The sequence below is a fragment of the Ursus maritimus genome (assembly GCF_017311325.1).
Source record: "Ursus maritimus isolate PB19 chromosome X unlocalized genomic scaffold, ASM1731132v1 scaffold_X1, whole genome shotgun sequence".
NCBI lineage: Eukaryota > Metazoa > Chordata > Mammalia > Carnivora > Ursidae > Ursus > Ursus maritimus.
In genome coordinates, this window is record NW_024423319.1 from 38762752 (window position 1) to 38782925 (window position 20174).

The 20174-nt window shown below is 40.7% G+C and overlaps 1 protein-coding gene across 8 annotated transcripts in view; it reads left to right on the plus strand.

Moving 5' to 3' along the window:
* Positions 1-20174, plus strand: part of ACSL4 (acyl-CoA synthetase long chain family member 4) — a 78257-nt gene that overhangs the window by 23346 nt on the left and 34737 nt on the right. Inside the window, exons 2-5 of one of the 8 annotated variants that reach the window (XM_040629195.1) lie at positions 7067-7117; positions 7385-7503; positions 19028-19558; positions 19809-19986. In XM_040629195.1, the coding sequence (XP_040485129.1) occupies positions 19208-19558; positions 19809-19986 (529 nt within the window). In that variant the 5' untranslated portion in view covers positions 7067-7117; positions 7385-7503; positions 19028-19207. The remainder of the gene's footprint in view (positions 1-7066; positions 7118-7384; positions 7504-19027; positions 19559-19808; positions 19987-20174) is intronic. The other 7 variants (XM_040629222.1, XM_040629228.1, XM_040629204.1 and 4 more) reach the window with 7 other exon arrangements.

Sequence of the window (20174 nt, forward strand, 5' to 3'; positions counted from 1 at the left end):
CTGAGCCGAAGGCAGACGCTTAACCGCTGTGCCACCCAGGCGCCCCAACCAGCTCTATTTTCTGACAAATGTTAGATTATTTCTCTTATCCATTCCAACAAATATTTGACACTATTTCCAAGCCAAAGTGGGATACAGAGATAATACGACACACGCCTTTTCCTGAATGAACTTACTGTTTAGATAAGTGATTAAGATAAATTCATAAATAATACAATTAACTTCTGAAATTCCCTCCATTCAAAATCCTTTTTTTTTTTTTTTAAAGATTTTATTTATTTATTTAACACAGATAAAGACAGCCAGCGAGAGAGGGAACACAAGCAGGGGGAGTGGGAGAGGAAGAAGCAGGCTCATAGCAGAGGAGCCTGATGTGGGGCTCGGTCCCATAATGCCGGGATCACGCCCTGAGCCGAAGGCAGACGCTTAACCGCTGTGCCACCCAGGCGCCCCCATTCAAAATCCTTCTTATCACCTGAGTGGAAGGCAAAGAGATGATACCCATTTGGGTAATGTAATTCAAGTTTCAAGCTGTTAGGGAAGAGCTATAAAAGTTGAAAAGAAGACAAGAAATGTTAGCTCAAGGTATCAGTGAAGATATCCCAGAAAATGTGGCTTTTGAGCAGAATTCTGGATAGAAAGAAGGGAATGAATAGTCTTTGACACAGGAGAATTTCAGAGAATCTCAGTGTGACGTAGTTTTTTTTTTTTAAGGTGGTAAGTGGGTTCTTTTGGGTGGAATGTAAGTAAGGTAGATATTTTCCTATTAAAAATTTATTTTATAGCAAAATATTTAATGCTGCTAATGGGAGTATAAACAGGCACAGCCCTTCTGGAAAATAATTTTATAGGTATATATCAAGAGTTTCCTTTCCCACCATCCCCCAGTCTATGTTTGACTTGATAATCACACTTTTAGGAAATATAAGGAAAAAAATTGTATAATCTTGAGGAGGGAAAATGACCCAGAAGCCACAAAGGAGACTACTGATACATGTTATTACTGAAAACATAAAAAACAATATTTGGCCCAAAATACCCAAAATAAGAGAAAAGCTATACTGGGAACAGTGTTTGTAATATGTCAGAGCATTTGTTTCCTTAATATACAAAGGGCTCTTATGAATCATCAAGAAAATATGAATAATCAAGTGAAAAAATGGGCAAAGGACTGGATTCATAGTCATTCATGTAAGAAATTTAGATATAGTGAAACATTTTAATATATTCATTGAAAAATATCAAAAAAGTGTTCTTGGTACCTGTTGTACAGAATTCAATTCAGTGTTGAAGGGGATGTGGAGATATGGGTATATTTTTTTTAAAGATGTGTTTATTTGAGAGAGAGCATACACAAGTGCATGGGGTGGGGAGGAGGGAGAGGAAGTGAGATAATCTTCAAGCAGACTCCCCAGGACCCTGGAATGATGACCTGAGTTGAAGGCAGACTCTTAACTGACTGAGCCACCCAGGCGCCCTTACTGTAGTGTTCTAATGGAGATTTTCTATTTCCTTGATTCCTTCCACATATATTAATTAGAATTTTTATATAAGGAAGTTTTGTCCCTTCTCCCTCCTGTACTTATTTATTTGGTCCATCATTTATTTATATTAGTATGAACTCATGGATATTTATTTTATTCTTTTGGATATAATCGAATACTGTTGTTTACATTGTTGTTCAAATAGTTCCAGCTTTGACCATTGGGAGCTCTTTTGTGTTGGCCCCTATGTCCCTTTGGCGTATCCCCATTTTTTTTTTTAAAGCATTTCCTTACTTTCTGGCCCCAGAAGATACCAGGCTCAACTGGCATTTTTCCTGCCCTGGCCCTGGAATCAACTACTTCTCTAAAGGGCCCTGGTTCCTTTTACTGGAGAATGGTAATTGGAAACCCAAGGTCTGGGTGCTGCATGTGATCACTGCTACTGAGTATCTCGGCTTCTAGACCTGGAGGGCAATTTTAATAGACTAAAACCTAAAATGGTCACATACCCTTTTGACTCAGCAATTCTACTAGAAATATATCCTATAGACACACTGGCATAAATATATTGTTAAGGATATTTGTCGCTGGAATACCATATAACTGTTTAAGGGTATTTTAAAAAAATATTTATTCATTTGAGAGAGAGAGCCAGAGAGTGAGCACCAGGAGAGAGGAGGGGTGGAGGGGAGGGGAGGAGGAGAAACTGACTCCCCACTGAGCAGAGACCCAATGCCAGGCTCAGTCCCAGGACCCCTGGATCATGACCTGAGCCGAAGGCAGATGCTTAACTGCCTAATCCACTGAGCCACCCAGGCGCCCCTGTTTAAGAGTATTGGGTAGATCTATGTATTCTGGCATGGAAAGACATGTAAGAGAGTCATATTTTTAAAAAAGAAAGTTGCAAACCTATATAGGTAGTATGATTCATTTTTTGCTTAAAAACTGTGTGTGTGTGTGTGTGTGCGCGTGCGCACGTGTGTATTAGACTATGCTTACGAAAACATCCCCAAGGGTATCCACTGTACTATTAAAAGCTGTTATTTCTGGAGGTTTGAATAAAAAGGATACTTTCACTTTGTATTTTATATTTTATAATGTTTGTGGTTTTTTAAAAACACTTTATTGAGATATCATGAATATTTTTAAAACACATTCCGTTTTAGGTTACCTAACTTTTCCATGAGTCAGCATTCTAGTCTATGACAGCCTGGAATCATCTCCACACTTTTTACGCTATTACATGATACATTTTCAGTAGTTTTATTATTTAGGTTATATTTGTTTAATACATTTTAATGTTTATGAGTCAAGTGACCTACAAGCCTGTGAAACATTTAAGGCTCTTGAGCCACTCATACTTTGTATATTCTTAAGGGGAAAAGAAAAGATTCTACTATAGCTTAGCTTCTGAACAGTACCCTCTAGTAGTTTGATTGGCTTATGATAGTCATGTAGGCCTCTTTTAAATGTCATTTTCTTCTTCTTTATGACTTTTTAAAAATCATTTAAAAAATAAACAATATTTATGAAAATTTTGGAAGCTATTAAAATCAGCACAAAGAATTTCAAAGTATATAAAACATTAAAACAAAAAAATTTTAAAACATAAAATTCACCTTTAATCCTACCATACAGCAATAGCTAGCATTAATATTTGGTGCATATCTTGCTAATTTTTCTATGAATATGTACCCACACAAGTATTTGTATATAAAATGGAGTCATACATGCTGTTTTGTACCTGTGTTGTTTCTTGATCTCAACATTTCTAGCCTTTGAACAGTGTTATAGTTATGGCAGTTTTCATCCATTAGCAAATACGTGACATACATAAAAGGAGATTGTTCTGTAAGGGACTCACCAGAATTTACTTTTAGATTTGCACACTAAATGCTCAGGACTTTGTTAATATTTCCCACTCTTTTTGAAGCATTCTCTTTTAAATGTACTAAACTTGGTCCTTGAGACATTAATTACAGGAGGAAGATTGATCATGCTTTAAACATTTCCAACAGATGTTATCACAAGTTGAGTATTGACTTTACTTCTAGAAGAGTGTTTTCAAAATATTGGCTAGCCGACTAACTTATTTGCAAGAGGGCAAAAACTAAACACATTAATGGTTTGTTTTGAAGTCTGTCTCAAAATATGAGGGTTGTCTGAAGTTGAACAGCCCTGCCTCGTATTTGTGGTTGCTTTTTCCTTAATCACCGCCTGTTAGCTACCTGGACACTGTTTTGCTCCATGGTATTCGATGAGTAAGGCTTTCTCAGGGCTGCCTCATTTCCTAATTGAAAGATGATAATCTCTAGATGCTATATGCTCTTTTTTTCTTGCCACCAGGTAATCATTAAGTAGAAACAAACTATATTATATGCTTCAGTCTGTTAAAAATTTGCCTTGCGAAGGATTTCCAACTTCCCTGTGCTAACAAAAACTTGCATATACACGTGGAAGTGAAAAGTGTGTCCCAAATTTGCATTCTGATTTCAGCCAGATCATCCCTAGGCCCAGTCGTTTGTAAATGGAAGCTGTGCAGTGATCATCTGCTTAGTTCTTTTATATGAAATTATTTCTTCTATTTATTTTAATAGAATGACTTCAAGAGCGCGGTGCTATTGTGTAGAGGGGAGGCTAGGGGAGAGGTTAAGTTCAGGGTCAGTTTTTCCATTGTGTAGAAAAAATTAGGTTAGGAAATGTGATTTAGTTCCCTTCTATGTGCTGGGCAGCAGTTGCTTTTTGTTTTGTTTTTTAAACGATGAAAAAAAATGTCCATTAAAGATACAGGCGCTAAAAAAAAATCATGTCTGTTATATTTAAGAACCACTGAGAGTTGCTTTGTCTTGCCTGATTGATGGAGGGCTGTGAGACTGGAGATGAGTAGAAGGTTGAAGCTGGGGCTCTCATCCCAGCTGAGAGAATTCTCTGACACTTTTGATTTAAACTCTCCTTTACAGATGCTTACTGATGAAATTATTTTCCAAATTAAGCAAGCTAGTGGAGAGTTTTGTATTTCTCCCCTGCCACCCATAGGCCTTTAAATGATTTTGTAGAAAGCTGGTCTTTGTCTTTTATCAGTTACCTGAGTTACTCTGGGGGGGGGGAAATCTATCCGTTTGTTTTTAGAAATATGAAGTTTTTCTTCCCCAACATTCTCCTTTTGAGCTCTTTAGACTTTACTTGAATATGTATATGCAGAGATTTACTCTGCTTATGTTAATATCAAATGTTAGCCCTGGGGGAGAAAAATAAGAAAATGGTAAGTAGCATGCCTTCTGTTTATAAGTAGTCTTAACCATCTGTGTGCACTCGTGTACTGATACTGTCCCCAGCACGCTCTCCCCAAAAGTAGATTATGGATATCCACTTGGAGTGGAAAAGTAGTTCTATGAAACAAAACAAAAGGCATGCTCTGTTAGGGATAGGTCTGGGTATAAATCATTCTTTCCTTCATTGTTCTGATGGTAGCAAAAGAGAAAATGAACTGAGTTCATACCAAGTAGTTCGTGTGGTCATTAGTCATATGGATGTTTGCGACTTCCATTGGAGTGTCTGGATTTTTTTTAAAAAAGTGTTTGGAGGGTTTTTCTCATAGTCCCATGCAAGTAGCACTGAGTATTATCGCATGGAGATAAGACTTCATTTCTTCTTCAAATTCATAATTGTGCCCAGGACGCCCCGCGGTGTTGAAATGTAAGTAAGCAATGTCAAATTACAGAAGGGCCTTATTTTGCTATTCTGAGTATTCAGATGATAAGTCGTTTTCTCCCGCACTGTACAAAATAGGTTAATCCTCAGCTGTGAACTGACCATAAACCTTCATAGCCTATATATCTTCAAGAACATCATAAGACTGATCTGTATATTCGTTCAGGGAAGATGAAAATATCTCTAGGTTTTTGCCTAAAACAGCGATTTATTTTGATTTGGAAAGAATCTTGCACTGTTTAAAGAAAATTGTTCATTTTGGGTTTTGATGGGAAAATTGCTAGGCGCCTGCAGGCCCTTGGGGGTGGGGATATCTGGGTAGATTGACTAGTTTCCTGTGGTCAGACTTTATCCCTGAACTTGGCTCCTGTCCTGATGGGGGGTGGGGATAAGAGGTACAAATAAAACTATTAACAGTATGACTCCTGCTTCTTGCCATTTTCTTTTTATTTTACTTTAAAATTTTTTATTGAGATATAATTGACATGTAATATTGTGCGAAGTGCACAACATGTTGATTTGATACATTTATATATCGTTACGATTACCACTGTAGCTTTAGCTGACACCTCTGTTGCATCACATAATTATCGTTTCTTTTTTTGTGGTGAGAACATTTAAGATCTAGTTTCTTAGCAGTTTTGAAGTATATGACACAGTATTGTTGACTGTGATCACTGTGCTGTGTATTAGATTTCCAGAACTTACTCATCTTCTAGTTGCAAGTTTGTACCCTTTAACAACGTCTCCCTGGGTCCCCCATCCAGCCCCTGGTAACCACCATTCGACTCTGTTTCTGTGAGTTTGGCTTTTTTAGATTCTACAAATGAGTGACATCATACCACATTTTTCTTTCTCTGCCTGGCTCATCTCACAAAGCATATCCTCAGGGTCCATCCATGTTGTTGCAAATGGCGGTCCTTCCTTCTTTCTCATGGCTGAATATATTCCCTTGTATGTACATACCACATTTGCTTTATCTATTCATCCATTGGTGGACACTTCGGTTGTTTCCATATCTTGACTATTGTGAATAATGCTGCAGTAAGCATGGGAGCGCCAATCTCTTTTTGATATCCTGTTTTCGTTTCTCTTGGCTGTATATCCAGAAGTGGGATTGCTGGATCATGTGATCATTGTATTTTGAATTTTTTTTTAAAGATTTTATTTATTTATTTGACAGAGATAGAGACAGCCAGCGAGAGAGGGAACACAAGCAGCGGGAGTGGGAGAGGAAGAAGCAGGCTTCCAGCAGAGGAGTCTGATGTGGGGCTCGATCCCACAACGCCGGGATCACGCCCTGAGCCGAAGGCAGACGCTTAACCGCTGTGCCACCCAGGCGCCCCTTGAATTTTTTTATGCAACCTCCGTACTGTTTTCTGACTGCACCAATTTACATTCCCATCAACACCGCACAGAACTTCTCTTTTCTGCACAAACTCGCCAAAGCTTGTTATCTGTGGTCTTTTTGATGATAGCCATCCTGACAGGTGTGAGGTGATAGCTCATTGTGGTTTTGATTTGCATTTCCCTGGCGATGAGTGATGTCGAGTACCTTTTCATGTGCCTGTTGGCCATGTGGATGTCCTCCTCTTCAGAGAAATGTCTGTTTAGTTCCTCTGCCCATTTTTTCATCTTGCCGTTTTCCCACAGAGTTTTGACTCTTTCTTGGTCAGGCTCAGTTACTTTTCTGCGATCCTAATAGCATTACTTCTAGCCAGACGATCATCTCTAGTCATTCCTTGTTTCCCCTTTGATACCTGGCTCATCGTGAACTAAGGTGCACAGGTAATGTGAAACAGCACCAGAGTGTTTTTAAAAGGGGTTCTTTCTTATGTCAGTGTACCCATAAATGTTGTCTTTTATTGCAGATTGAAATCACAAAAGATATATGTGTTCTTCTTAAGAGAAAAAGGAAATCTGTAAGTATTCTTTGAAAATTCTAAATGTGTAATTTTATCAGCTTTTGGAGGAAATTAAGTTTTAACCATACTAACAGGCATCTTGACTCTTCCTGTAGTGGAAAAACCCTGCCAGTCTCCATGTTTGTGTTAAAAGAACAATATTTGGAAAAGTAAAATGGGAAAACTTTTTACCCTGTACAGCTTCTAAAATTTAAACCATCACCATTCATTTCTAAAAGGGGAAGTGATCACTGAAGTCTAAGTAAATGTTTTCTCCTTGAGCAGTTACCGAAAAATGGAGTCACACATTGGAGTTCCTGTTCCAACTGTTGAGGATTACCAGCTGCGAGTCTTTGGCAAGCGGTTTTGCTTCCCTTTGCCTCAATTTCCTAATCTATAAGGAGGTTTGTTATTTTTGATGACATGATGTCTGTAGTAGTGTATACTCTCCCTAATAAACTGAAGCTCGTTCTAGTTACTGGTTCTCAAAACTGATTTAAATACATTTATGGTTTGCAGAATTTTAAGTATCACTGAAGCATCTACTCTAGACCACAGTGTGGAATAAAAGAAACACGACGGCGTACTTAAAATTAGAATCCGAGTGTTTGAGTCTTGGATCTTGAGAATTACCTAGTCCAGTGTTTCCCAAACATTGATTTTTAGACAATGCTGGTCAGTGAGGAGTTTTTAGTGGTCCAGGGTGAAGTGAGGGAAGTAATGACGACAGACCATGAGTTTTTTAAGGTTAAACTTTTCCCATTTAAATGATTGCTTGTTATTATAAGATCTGTCCATCTAATTTGGAGGCATTAAATGCATTCTGTATTTTATGAAATGATGGTGACAGCAAATGGTAGGGTTTTTGGTTTTTTACAATATCCCTACCTGCCCCCCCCTGCAAGGCAGCTGTGCCATTCCTCTTACCACCCTTCTTTGCTTTCAAAATTTTTATGGGCCTGTGCTATCTTAAAATAAGAATCCAATTTTCTCATTTTACAGATGAGGAAACAGACAAGAGGTTATTTAATTTGTTCTAGGTCTTACAGTTCAGCAAGTTGCTGAACCAGGACCAAAACCCTGTGTACTATGCTGCCTCTCTTGTCTTTCTGGTCTTCTGAGAATTGCTTTAATTTTAACAGGTTATAAACTTGAAGCAGAAGATCCAGTAGTTCTTAGGTGCCAATAATGATCTTTGAATTCCAAGTGTAAAGAAATTCAAGACTTAATGTTCTTGGGTAGCTCAGAGCTAAAGTCTACTGCTCAGCCTGCATTAGAAAAATCTTAAACATGGCCAGAGATTTTCATCAGCAGGCCCGAATTAGCCATCTCTGAATTCAGCTACTTAGCACGCTACCCCATGATTGATAAAAGAGGTAAGGTATCAGGGATGTTAGAGTTTCCTTGGGGAACTAGACTTTGGTGCCACCGTGAGGGCAGTAGTGTTCAGGCTTCTATAGTTGACTTATTTATCCACAGAGAGTCTTTTCTCTCTGCCTCCCTCCCCGGCTCCCTCCTCTTCTCTCCCCGCTCCTCTCTCCCGCCCCTTTCTCTCTCTCTCTCTCTTTCTCTCTCTGTCTCATACACACACCCTACAAACATAGACAAACATTTATAGCACTTGGCTTACAGCCCATCTAGATATGTAAGAGAAAAAGTACCAAGGCAAAGAGTAGGAGTTGCTGAACGCATTGGCAGAAACATATGTCCAGTTGTGTTCAGGAGTTTACAAATCCTTTGGAGTGTCTTTGACACTTCAGAGACTCCTCTTCAATTGGCATAGCTGGGCCTTGGCTGTCCCAAAACACACTTCAGAGCAGAAATACCTAATTCCCTTATCCCCCTCCCTCACTCACCCTAGTGAAGCATGCATGGGCCAGGGAAGCAAATGAACGTGAAGAGAACAGAATGGAAAATATTCCTCATCCCTGGTATGGAGACATTAACTCTAGGAGTACTTTTCCATGGCTTCTTGTATTTAGTGTCACGTGGCTTCCTCCTTTAATGAAGAATTCTTTAAAATGTCAGGTACAGCCATAATGAAATGCTAAGAATAAAAAAAATTTTTTTGAATTCTTTGCAGTCTTTGGAATATCTTTGCTCTTCTCTTTACTAGTGCTAATATTTGAGAGTTGACTGAATGGCTACAGGATTTCAGTCTTCAATAGATTTATTAGTCTTTGAGTTCTTTTATTAGTCTCACTTATAAAGGTATATTTAATACTGAAGAGCAGAGTGAGCTTTTAAAAAAAAACAAAAACAAAAAAACCCAATGCGGTTTCATATGGCAGCCATGTGGCTGAATTGTAGTGATTTATTTGGCCATTTTGTAACAAATGGTTTAAGACTACATTGTTGCATAATTTTTAACAGTATAAAGTACTGGGAAACAATTAGCGAAGAACTAACCTGTTGGACTGGCTCCTCCTCTAGCAAATGTGGAGGGTAGGTCATGTGGCAAAAAATGGTATGGTTGCAAAATTCTCCCTGTTACACAAAGTTATTACTAGGGGAAGTATTATGCTGGTCACAGATTTTCTTTTTCTGATCTATACTCATGGTTGGCAGCCTGCAGTTTATATTACTTTATTATTAATAGATGACCTGACAGGAGAAAGATACAGTCTCTCACTTGGACAAAATACATTTATTGTAACTGTAAGTTAATTCTAAAGTTATTTTGAATTATTTTTGATAGTTTTATATTGAAACCATAACTGTGTTCCCCTAGAGAAAAAATACCTAGGAAATAGAAGACTTTACAGACAAAATTAAAGTGTACACCATGGCGCGACGTGCCCTCTAATTTAACAGCAGGTTCTGTCTACAGGGATCTGTAGCAGTAGCTACAGATCTTCAGCAGTAGCCTAGGACATTGAAATTGGCATTGTGCTATCTACTCCCTTTTTACAACACGGAACCCTTTTTTATTTCTTTCCAAATACATACCTCCCAGAACCTAGTTTCCCTCCCTTTCTCCTGATGTCTAATCAAGTTGGATCGTAACATCATGCTTTGTCAGTAGGTGCCACTTCTAGCTTGGTCTAGCCTCAGAATTCCTTAAATGTGAGTTTTGGATTAAATCTATACAACCAACTCCTGACTTTTGAAAGCTTCCTATTTAAAAATGAAGTGTGTTGTGATCACTTAAAATGAGGAATAGATGCATAATTATACACAGTGTATGTGAAGTGTGTAGGCAGCAACATTGGCTCCTAGATCTCCTCATTTCAACACATATAGATAGGATCCCAATTATAAGATCCTATGACCTAGAAAAAACATAATCTGTTGCATGCTGGGGATGTTCTTAAAGCATTATGGGAGGGGACTTTGGCTACAGAGTGAAAGAGCATCTTCAACATGGCAGCCTTGGTGCTTTCTTTGCTGGGAAAAACTGGGAAGAGGCTGGCAGGATGGCGACTTCAGGGGTTAATACCTCTCCAGGTGATGAAATAGACAGGCTCGGCTCGGGTAATCTTGTTAGAGACGCACCCAAAGATCAGCTGTAGTAGTGAGAGGCTTGTAGTCAAAACAGCTAGCGAGGCACAGGTGCAGTGTGTTGGGACATGGCATGTATATGTTCGCCCTAGGTTTTTGTTTTTGTTTTGCTTTCTCCGTTTTCAAATGTATTTATTATAATTACTGTGTATCAGGTTCAAGGTTTGATTGTACGAGCTATACCATATTGTTTAGGTTGGTCTGTCAGTTTGAATCAGGTGAGCCTTAAAAAGGGCAGATGAATATATATTTCACATGATTATTCAGTCTTGCAAACTAACAGCAAAAGATCCTACTAGCTACCCTTAATGCCTTTTATTTTCTTAAAATAGTAACATTTTTAATGTTTTGATATTAAAATGTGAAGTTTATTATATGTAATATAGCTCCTGTGAGGTTTGATTTCATTAACCAAATACAGCCATTCTTTTAATATCGTATTTGAGCTTTCTCCTCTATGTTTTAAAATCATTTGGAACTTTTTAATACTGTGTGGGAGAAAATATTTTTTTTTTAAAAAAGCACTCCACCCCTTTATAAAAGTCTTGGTGATGCAACATCTATGTAGAAATATGATCTTTTGGGGGGCGCTTGGGTGGCACAGCGGTTAAGCATCTGCCTTCGGCTCAGGGCGTGATCCCAGCGTTATGGGATCGAGCCCCACATCAGGCTTTTCCACTATGAGCCTGCTTCTTCCTCTCCCACTCCCCCTGCTTGTGTTCCCTCTCTCGCTGGCTGTCTCTATCTCTGTCAAATAAATAAAAAATCTTAAAAAAAAGAAATATGATCTTTTTAAGTGCCACATATGTTATCTGTTTCATCTCTTGGAATTTTTATTTATTTTATTTATTTTTATTATTTTTTAAAGATTGCATTTATTTATTTGAGAGCAACAGAGAGCACAGGGGGAGAGTGAGAGGGAGAAGCAGACTCCCTGCTGAACAGAGATCCCCATACGGGGCTCAAACCCAGGACTCTGAGGTCATGACCTGAGCCAAGGGCAGCCACTCAACACTCAACCGAGTGAGCCACCCAGGCACCCCTCTTGGAACTTTTATAATTGTTTTCTGATTAAATGTTGAGTGGATACAGAAGGCAGATTGTCTCTTTATTTGGTATTTAAATTACCCCTTTAAATGATGTGTGACTTGAAAATGCAATTTCCTAAAGTAGCACTTACATAGTTACTCATTGATTTTCAAATTGATGCCTTTTACATTTTCATAAGATTGCTTGTGAAGGACAGATGACATTAATCTGTCCTTATTATGTGTTTCAACTTGGCAAATGCATGGATCCTTGCTTGGGATAGTCTGTTTTCTCAAACTTCTGGGGGAAAAATGTCTTGGTATTAATGGACTTCAGTTTATTATTAGTTTTTCTTTTTCATTCTTAAATTGATGTTGTGTCACGTGCTTCTGGGGGAGATGATTTCTTCTTTTAAATTCAGACTTTAATCAATATGTAGTGTTTGTTTACTTTGTGTACTGGAGCTTAAATGTATCACTAATGCTTTTTGTGTTTAACCTAACTATCTCAGAACATTTGAAGTAACTGGAATGAAATATTTAACATTAAACTTGACCTCAAGACAAGAGGTAAAATTTTATCTGATTTTCCCCTAAGACTTCTAGGACTTACTATATACCTAAAGGGCATTTTTCCACGCACATGCTCGGGATGTAGGATGGATTGGTGCTCAAAATTGCTGCCAGGATTTCTTCATACACAAAGTTTGTCACCGTCACCTATTTAGATTATACTGGTATGACCAGGGTCACAGACAATAGAACTGAAAGCATAGGTTTAAAATCTATTTAAATCGATTACAGTCTATTTAGAATTTATTAGATCTGGATCAAAATCCCTACTTTGCTGTGTCACCTTGGGCAAATGATCTCTCTGAGACTGGTTACATCTTCAGTAAAATGAGGGTACCGCCTCAAGGGTTTTCCTGAAGGATTCAAGGAGATAATGTATCTAGAGGACTGAGCACAGTGCCTAGCCCAGAGTCAGTGCTCATGAGTGGTTATTCATCTGATCTCCATATGAAATGGTAACCATCAACAGGACCGGTGAACTGTTTTGTGACCCAGGATGATGGCCTACCCTTTCCTGGCGTCCGTACAAATGAATTTCTTGACTTCGAGGAAGCAGAGCTTGGAGTTCATGTCGTAATGGGTAGGGCAGCAGCTATCACTCTTCATACATGGAAGGACAGCTTACCTTTGAGAGAGGCATGGGTGAAAAAGCACATAGTCCCAACTGTGTAACCTTCATGCTTTTGTAAGAACAGTCTTTTACTTCTGAGCAATTGGCAGTTTTTCCAGTTTCATATTTTCTATTAAGCAACTAAAACCAGGCTCAAGTTTATTGTACAGATTTTAAGAGGATACCCTGTCCTAGAATGTCAACACGGACGAGTGATTTTTATTTTTTCACGATGACTAAGGTTGGTGGCTTTCAGGCTGTTGTACTTGCGCACATTTTTACTTTATTGTTCCGAGCCATGCCCCATCCGTTCTTGTGTCACCAGATTTACGGCACTGCTAACACACAAAGGGACTGTGGTGGCCACTGCGTGTTCAGCAGCACACTGCAAACTGCCTCATGGAGCTTATGTTCTAATGCGGACAGCCGTAACAAACACGAAAATGAAAGCCTGTGTTGTATTGGTGATAGGTGCTCAGGAGAAAAACAGAGCGAGAAAGGGACTGGAGGTGTTGGGGTGCCGTTTTAGGATAGCTGGAGAAGGCGATACTTGAGGAAAGACAAAAAGGAGGAGCAAGAATCAGCTCTGCAGGCATCTTAGAAGAACATTCCAGGTAGGGGAAACATGTACAAAGGGCCTGAAGCAGGGTCATGCCTGGTATGTTCCAGGAACCGCAAGGAACAGGTTGAACTAAAGCGGAATGAGCTAGGGGAAAGCATGGGAGACGAAAGCAGAGATTTAAGAGAGAGGGGAAAGATCCCCATAGTCTTGTAGGGCAGAGTGAGGACTAACTTCTGAGTGGGTCGTATGGGGATTCTTTGAAAGGTTTTGGGCAGACGACTGACCTGATCTACCTTACATTTTAACGGGAGCACTCTGCCAAGTTTAGAGTTTGTTATAAAAGTGGGAGCAGGGAGACCAGATCGGCGATTGCATGTATTTAGGTGGGAGATTGATAGTGGCTGAAACCAGAGCAGCCGGAATTACTGAGCCAGGCAAGACTGGGTAGGATAGGTGTGTGGCAGGACGATCAGTGGCTCAGCTTTGACTAAGTCTGAGGTGCTTGTCTGATATGGACCTGTTGAGGAAAAAGTTGGATCGACAAATCTGGTGTTTAAAGAAGGCCTCCAGGCTAGGGGGAGAAATTTGGAGTCGTCAGTGTATATATGCCGTCTGAAGCTGCGGGCCTAAATGAGGTCACCATGGGAGTGAATGTAGAGAAAGCCAAGAGGAGGCTCAGTGACTGAGGACTGTCGCATTTAGAGGTCAGGGAGACAAGGAAGCAGCAGCGAAGAAGACTGAGAAGGGCCAGCTAGGGAAGTCAGAAGAAAACCGGAAGAAGGGCTGTCTCCTGGAAGCCAAGCGAAATTCAGTCAGGAACAGAGGAGTCAGCCATGTCAAAGGTTGCTGATGAGTCAAGGGAATGAGGGCGCCTTAATTGACCTCAGGATGTGAAGACTCGGAGGTCATTGGGGGCCCTCGATCAGAGCAATTTGAGCGGTAGGGGGTAAAAGCCCGAGTAGTAGGTTCAAGAGGAAATAGGGGGAGAGAACTGGGAGAGGAAGAGCATAGGCGGCTCTCAAGTCCCGTTGCGAAGAAATGAGGCTGTGGCCAGAGAACATCCAAGAGAGGTGTTGGTTTTTAAGGTGAGAGAAAGAATAGCCTGTTACGATGCTAATGGGTACGATTCAGTGGAGCAGGGCAAGTTCATGGGCTTGAGAGTGAAGAGTCAGGAGACAGGGCCCAGGTGGAGGCAGGGGTCAGCCCTGGCCCGGAGCGGCCTTGATCCTCAGGCCCTGGCGCTCAGGCAGAGTCACCAGAGAGAAAAGAGCACGTGGCCGCAGATGCAAGAAGGCGGGTCGGTACAGTGGTAGGAGGGTGTGCACGTTCTCTGCAGACTGTTGTGGTGGTCTCTGTGGAGCAGTAAGCCAGCCCAGCAGTGGAGAATGAGGATGCGGGAGGAGCNAGTGACCAGGAAACCCAGTGAACTGAGTGGTAGGGCACAGTGTGGTCTCTGCACAGCACTGAGGGCCTGCTGGAGGTAGCCATCGTGGATATGGGGGAGGAGGGCATTCAGTGCAGTCCAGTTTTTCTCCAGCCAAGTTCAGCTGCGTGGGTACAGATGCAGACTTCAGTGAAGAACTGGGTTTAACCAGGTTGTAGTTGTGCCGAATAAGTACAACAACATGAAAGGGGGCGAGACGGTTGAGAGTGCATTCCGGGGACTGATGATTGTTGTCCGTGGATTGTAAGCTGGCTGTGGGGAAGGATTCTGCCAACAATGTCGCGAAGGGATAATGCAGGCGGCATTCCTATTCTGTACACGATGCCACTGCCCCAGAGCTCTTAAGTGAGAGGTCACAGGACTTGTTCAGAGTCCCGCTTAACAGCACATGTGAGGTTAGACCCGGATCTTCTAGCTTAGTTTAACCCATCTACCACTCAGGAAATCAGACTTTCTCTTCTGTAGAGAACAGTTCATTTCCCCTTAATACAACAGGCAGGTGTTGAATCTTGAGTTGCTAAATCATCATACACATGTGTCTCTTAGAGTAGAGCTGCATGCTTGCAACGTTGGCTCTAAAAAATTCCATTTTCCCATTGACTTAGATTCCAAAAGAGGAGGAGCACTTTACATGGAAAGCATTAAAGCATCTGCTACACTCAGTACTTGCTGTTTCTCACATCCATCCTGCCCTGTTCTGCCTCCATCCGTTCACTCCTCCATTTGTTCTCTCTGTTAAGACTGTCCTCATTTTCCAGTTGTTTTATTTGTCTTTTGACAACATACCATCCTTCATGCCTACTTCAACTGCTGTGTTTTTTGTGAAACCTTTCTGGATGGTTCTACTTCCTACTTCCTCCATCTCTTTTTTTTTTCCCTCCCAAACTGACTGTAATTTCCCTCCTCCTTTGAATATGTTTAGCATTTTGTTCTTATGCGATATATTTGTTTTTTAGTAATCTCTACACCCATCATGGGGATCAAACTCAGGACCCCAAGACCAAGAGTCACATGCTTTTCCAACTGAGCCAGGCAGGCACCCCTCTTATGGGATATATTCTACCTACTTGTGAACTGATCTCCCTACCCTCTCCCATATGTACATGCATTTAAAAGATTGAGGGCATGCTTTACTCATCTTTGTATCAAGTGCTCGAAACTTACACATGGTAGGTGCTCTCATCTTTTTTTGAAATCAATTTATCAGTATATGTGAGTGTAACCCTGGAAAACCGCTGGCAAGGAGAGATTTTAAGATGACAGGCAGAACCGGGCAGAGGCTGTCCAGTGGGCTTGAAAGAGCACCAGACATGGGGACAGGCATCCCTGACAATGTGCACTTGGCTCCTCATTCACCAGTATCCATGGATCAAATGTTCAGCTAAACTAGGGCATCCGAGAAGTCCAGTCAGGGGCTGTCAAGCCTTTCCCACCAAAGCAGCTCTGCTTTTGGCTTTTATCTATATATATTTGTGTTTTCCATATTTGCATAAGATTTTATTCAAACGGATGACCCATGCCCCTCTCGCCACCACCAGAAAGAATTTCAAAATGCCTGGAGTAAATAATGTCTCTGATCGCTCCTCACCTGAGTGTTCTTCTAGGCTTGCCTACTCTCTCTCTCTCTCTGTGTCTGTGTCTCTGTATTACGAGGATTAAGTAGAAGACATTTCCCTACCTCCAAGGCTTAAGGCAAATATGTGTAAAAGATTAAGTGTATATAACATGAATGAATGACTAAAAATGTATAATACAGTTAATCCAATTAGATTATAAACTCATCAAAAGCTGCCTTCTTTATATATCTTCAGCCCCAAGTCTGACAATTTCTCAATTGAAGGCAAGACTTTTTTTTTTTTTTCGATCTTCTGGTATTGTGTCTGAAAATTTATATATTGAAAAATTATTTTGTCTTGAGTTAATTTCCTTTTGGTATTCCTATTACCAGTAGGGAATTATTATTTTTTTAATTATACACATAAGTAGGTTATCATCTGTGACTATCCTTGAAGATAAAGGAATATTACAGAATATTTGTTCTAAGAGGTATTGGGTTTGATAGTGTTGAGAACTACTGGTCTCTGCTATATACTTAGGTGCTTAGATGTTTGGTAATATTGGTAATATAGTCAAGGATCAAAATGAGTGGTAGACATTCATGTGATGTAGGAAGTTAGAAAAATGAAGGATTATTATGGATTTGGGTCATCATGAAATAGATGATGGAAGGGAGGATTGTTAGAGGGGATCTTGCATACTGAGGACCAGACACCATGGTAGACACTTGACATATCTTATCTCGAAGAAATGCATGACCAGACTTGTCAGAGAAACCAAGGAAGCAATTTCTAGGTAGGGCAGGTCACAAAATTTAAAGTTGGAAGGATCCCGGGAAATCATCTAGGCCAGCAGTTCTTACTTCGGCGTCGGTGTCACCCTTAGGGGTTCGTGGATGGATTTCCAGGAATCCACGAGCCCCCTAAAATTATAGATACCATTTTGCATAGCTTGGGTTTATAGTTCTCCTTGGATTCTAAAAGGGGTCCATCACCTCTAAGAAGTTAAGGGCTCCTGCTCTAGTCTAATCTTAAGCTCAGATCGGTTGTCTGGCTCAAGCTTGCCCAGCCAGTTAGTGACCAAGATGGGGACCGAGACCCGGGTCTTTCCGCTTGTAGTTTCTTGCTCACTTTACCCCACTCAGTTGAAGGACATGAACAAACACCGGGGCAGGATTAAGCTCCCACTTCTTGGTGATTGGTGTAAAAACGAACAACTGTCCTGGCTTCAATAGTCTATTTCCACAAGAGTTGCAGAAGGATGGGCTTCAGTCTGTCTCCTCAAAGTGAACTATTAATTTTTATAGTTGAAATACGCCGCCACTCTCCAAACTACCTTTCTCAGCTGAAAAAAGGGCAGCTCCCTGTGAGTTAGTGTTATCCCCGAGGCTGTTGCTGCAGTTCCTTTCCAATTGGCACAATTTTCCTGACCTGCAACGGCCCCTGGTTTTGTGCCTAATTGAATCCAAATCACTTTGATCTGTCAGACCCTGTACTACCGTGGCCCCTTTAGCCAACATGCACTCCGTGCCCCAGTCAGGCTAGTGTCCTTGGTATTGGCACTCCCTACTCCCCCAAAGCCCTTTCACCCCATCTCTTTGTCTCTCCATGTGGCTTCCCTGCCCGGAACGCTCTCCATTCTTTTCCTCCTTTGCCGGGTCCAGTTTAAGTCTCATGTCCACAGTCTCCCTTATGTACTGGTGGCCCATTTCACACTCCCTCTGGACACCTGTCGTAATTGTAGCTTGTACTGCACACTGTAGCACCTAGCTCTTTCCACAAGGCTTTTCACTGCAAATGCTTCAGTGGCAGTCACTTTGGGAGTGGGGTTCCGGGAAGTCTGGGGCGGGGTGGGGTCGGCTCTGGATTCAGCCAGAGCGGTTCCACTTTAGTTGCATATGTGGGAAGCCTGCATGAGTTTTTATTTGAAGAAGCGGTTTAGCTGCCCTCTACCCCCCTACCAAAAAAAGTTTGAAAGACACTGGATCTGACCTGTGTGCTGACTGCCTCGTAAGTGTGAACTGGTAATGGGCAAGGGCCAGGACTGGACTGACACTAGTTTGGACCTGCTACTACTATTCCCAGGCACCGGGTGCAATTTTGAGCACAAAATGAACACTTAGGACTTTACAATTGTATTGCTCGACAGTACAATGAGGATAGGAGATCGTGAACAGTGTTAACTCAGAAATAGTATTTCCGGGTCGATCATTGAGAAATAAACCTACGTTGGTGGATTTCTCCCATCTTGGATATAAAACCTAATCCTATTTAGAACTACCCCTTTTGCACCTATGTGTTTAAGAGAAACCTCACTATTGGCATTCCCAAAGTTCAGCCAAACTTCAGTATCCCATCCATACATTCATGTAAGCACTGAAGTAGCGTCACTCAACTGACTTGCAGAGTGATGTTCAGAGGAGAGTGTACTTAAAAACCTAGACAAAATTAAATTCAGAAGTTCACGGCAATGCTTAAAAATGGAAAATGCCAGTCTTTCAGACCAGTTATTTCAACTTTCTGTATCAGATCAATTATAGAAACTACTGAAGACCTGAGTATTTAAATCAGTGTTGCTATCAACTTATTAATACTCTTGTTTTTTTTGTTTTTTTTTTCCTGCTCTCTGCCTGGTTCATTGTCTTCACCTGCAGGTGTACTTTATTGTCGGCTTCCAAAGATTACTAACTTCTATTTGTATCATTAAAATCGAACTGCCTTGGCTATACTGCTACTCTTACTGCTGCTTCCATTATTGCCTTCTTCAGCAAAATAAGGCTTTCTGCAGCCAAAGAATAACAAGAAATAAACACCACTGTAGGAGCCTTGCCACTATGAAACTTAGGCTAAACGTGCTCACCATTATTTTGCTGCCTGTCCACTTGTTAATAACAATATACAGTGCCCTTATATTTATTCCATGGTATTTTCTTACCAACGCCAAGAAGAAAAACGCTATGGCAAAGAGAATAAAAGCTAAGCCCACTTCAGACAAACCCGGAAGTCCATATCGCTCTGTCACGCACTTCGACTCGCTAGCTGTCATAGACATCCCTGGAGCCGACACTCTGGATAAGTTGTTTGATCATGCCGTGTCCAAGTTTGGGAAGAAGGACAGCCTTGGGACCAGAGAAATCCTAAGTGAAGAAAACGAAATGCAGCCGAATGGAAAGGTTTTTAAGAAGGTACGGCATTCTTGCGCTTTTTAATTTTTCTTTCAGGGGGAAGGTACGCATCACTTGATCATAGATCAAATGCGTTTTAAATATGCTGCCATTCCACTTAAATATGGTGTGTAAACAATTCTCAAAAGGTGCTCATAGCTTCTGTATGTTCACTTAAAGGCAGGTTTTTAAGAGTTCTATACTTGGAATAGTATTTTAACTGCTTGTTTGAATAAATATACTAATATTAGAGAATGTCTCCCTTTAACAGTTAATTCTCGGGAATTATAAATGGATGAGCTATCTCGAAGTGAACTGCAGAGTGAATAATTTTGGTAGTGGACTCACTGCGCTGGGACTGAAACCAAAGAACACTATTGCCATTTTCTGCGAGACCAGGGCCGAGTGGATGATTGCGGCCCAGACCTGCTTTAAGTACAACTTCCCTCGTAAGTGCCTTGTGTTTTCGGAGGGGGAGAGGAGGGGTTTTAGTGACATGTGAAATAGTCCTGTGATGCTGTTGTTTTCATGGTAGGTGTTCTTTAGCTATTTTTCTGCATAAATTTCTGTCAGTAAAACAATACGTACTGTAGTTAAAAGATCTCTGATAATTCCTGTTAAAAAAAGTAGTTTCTAA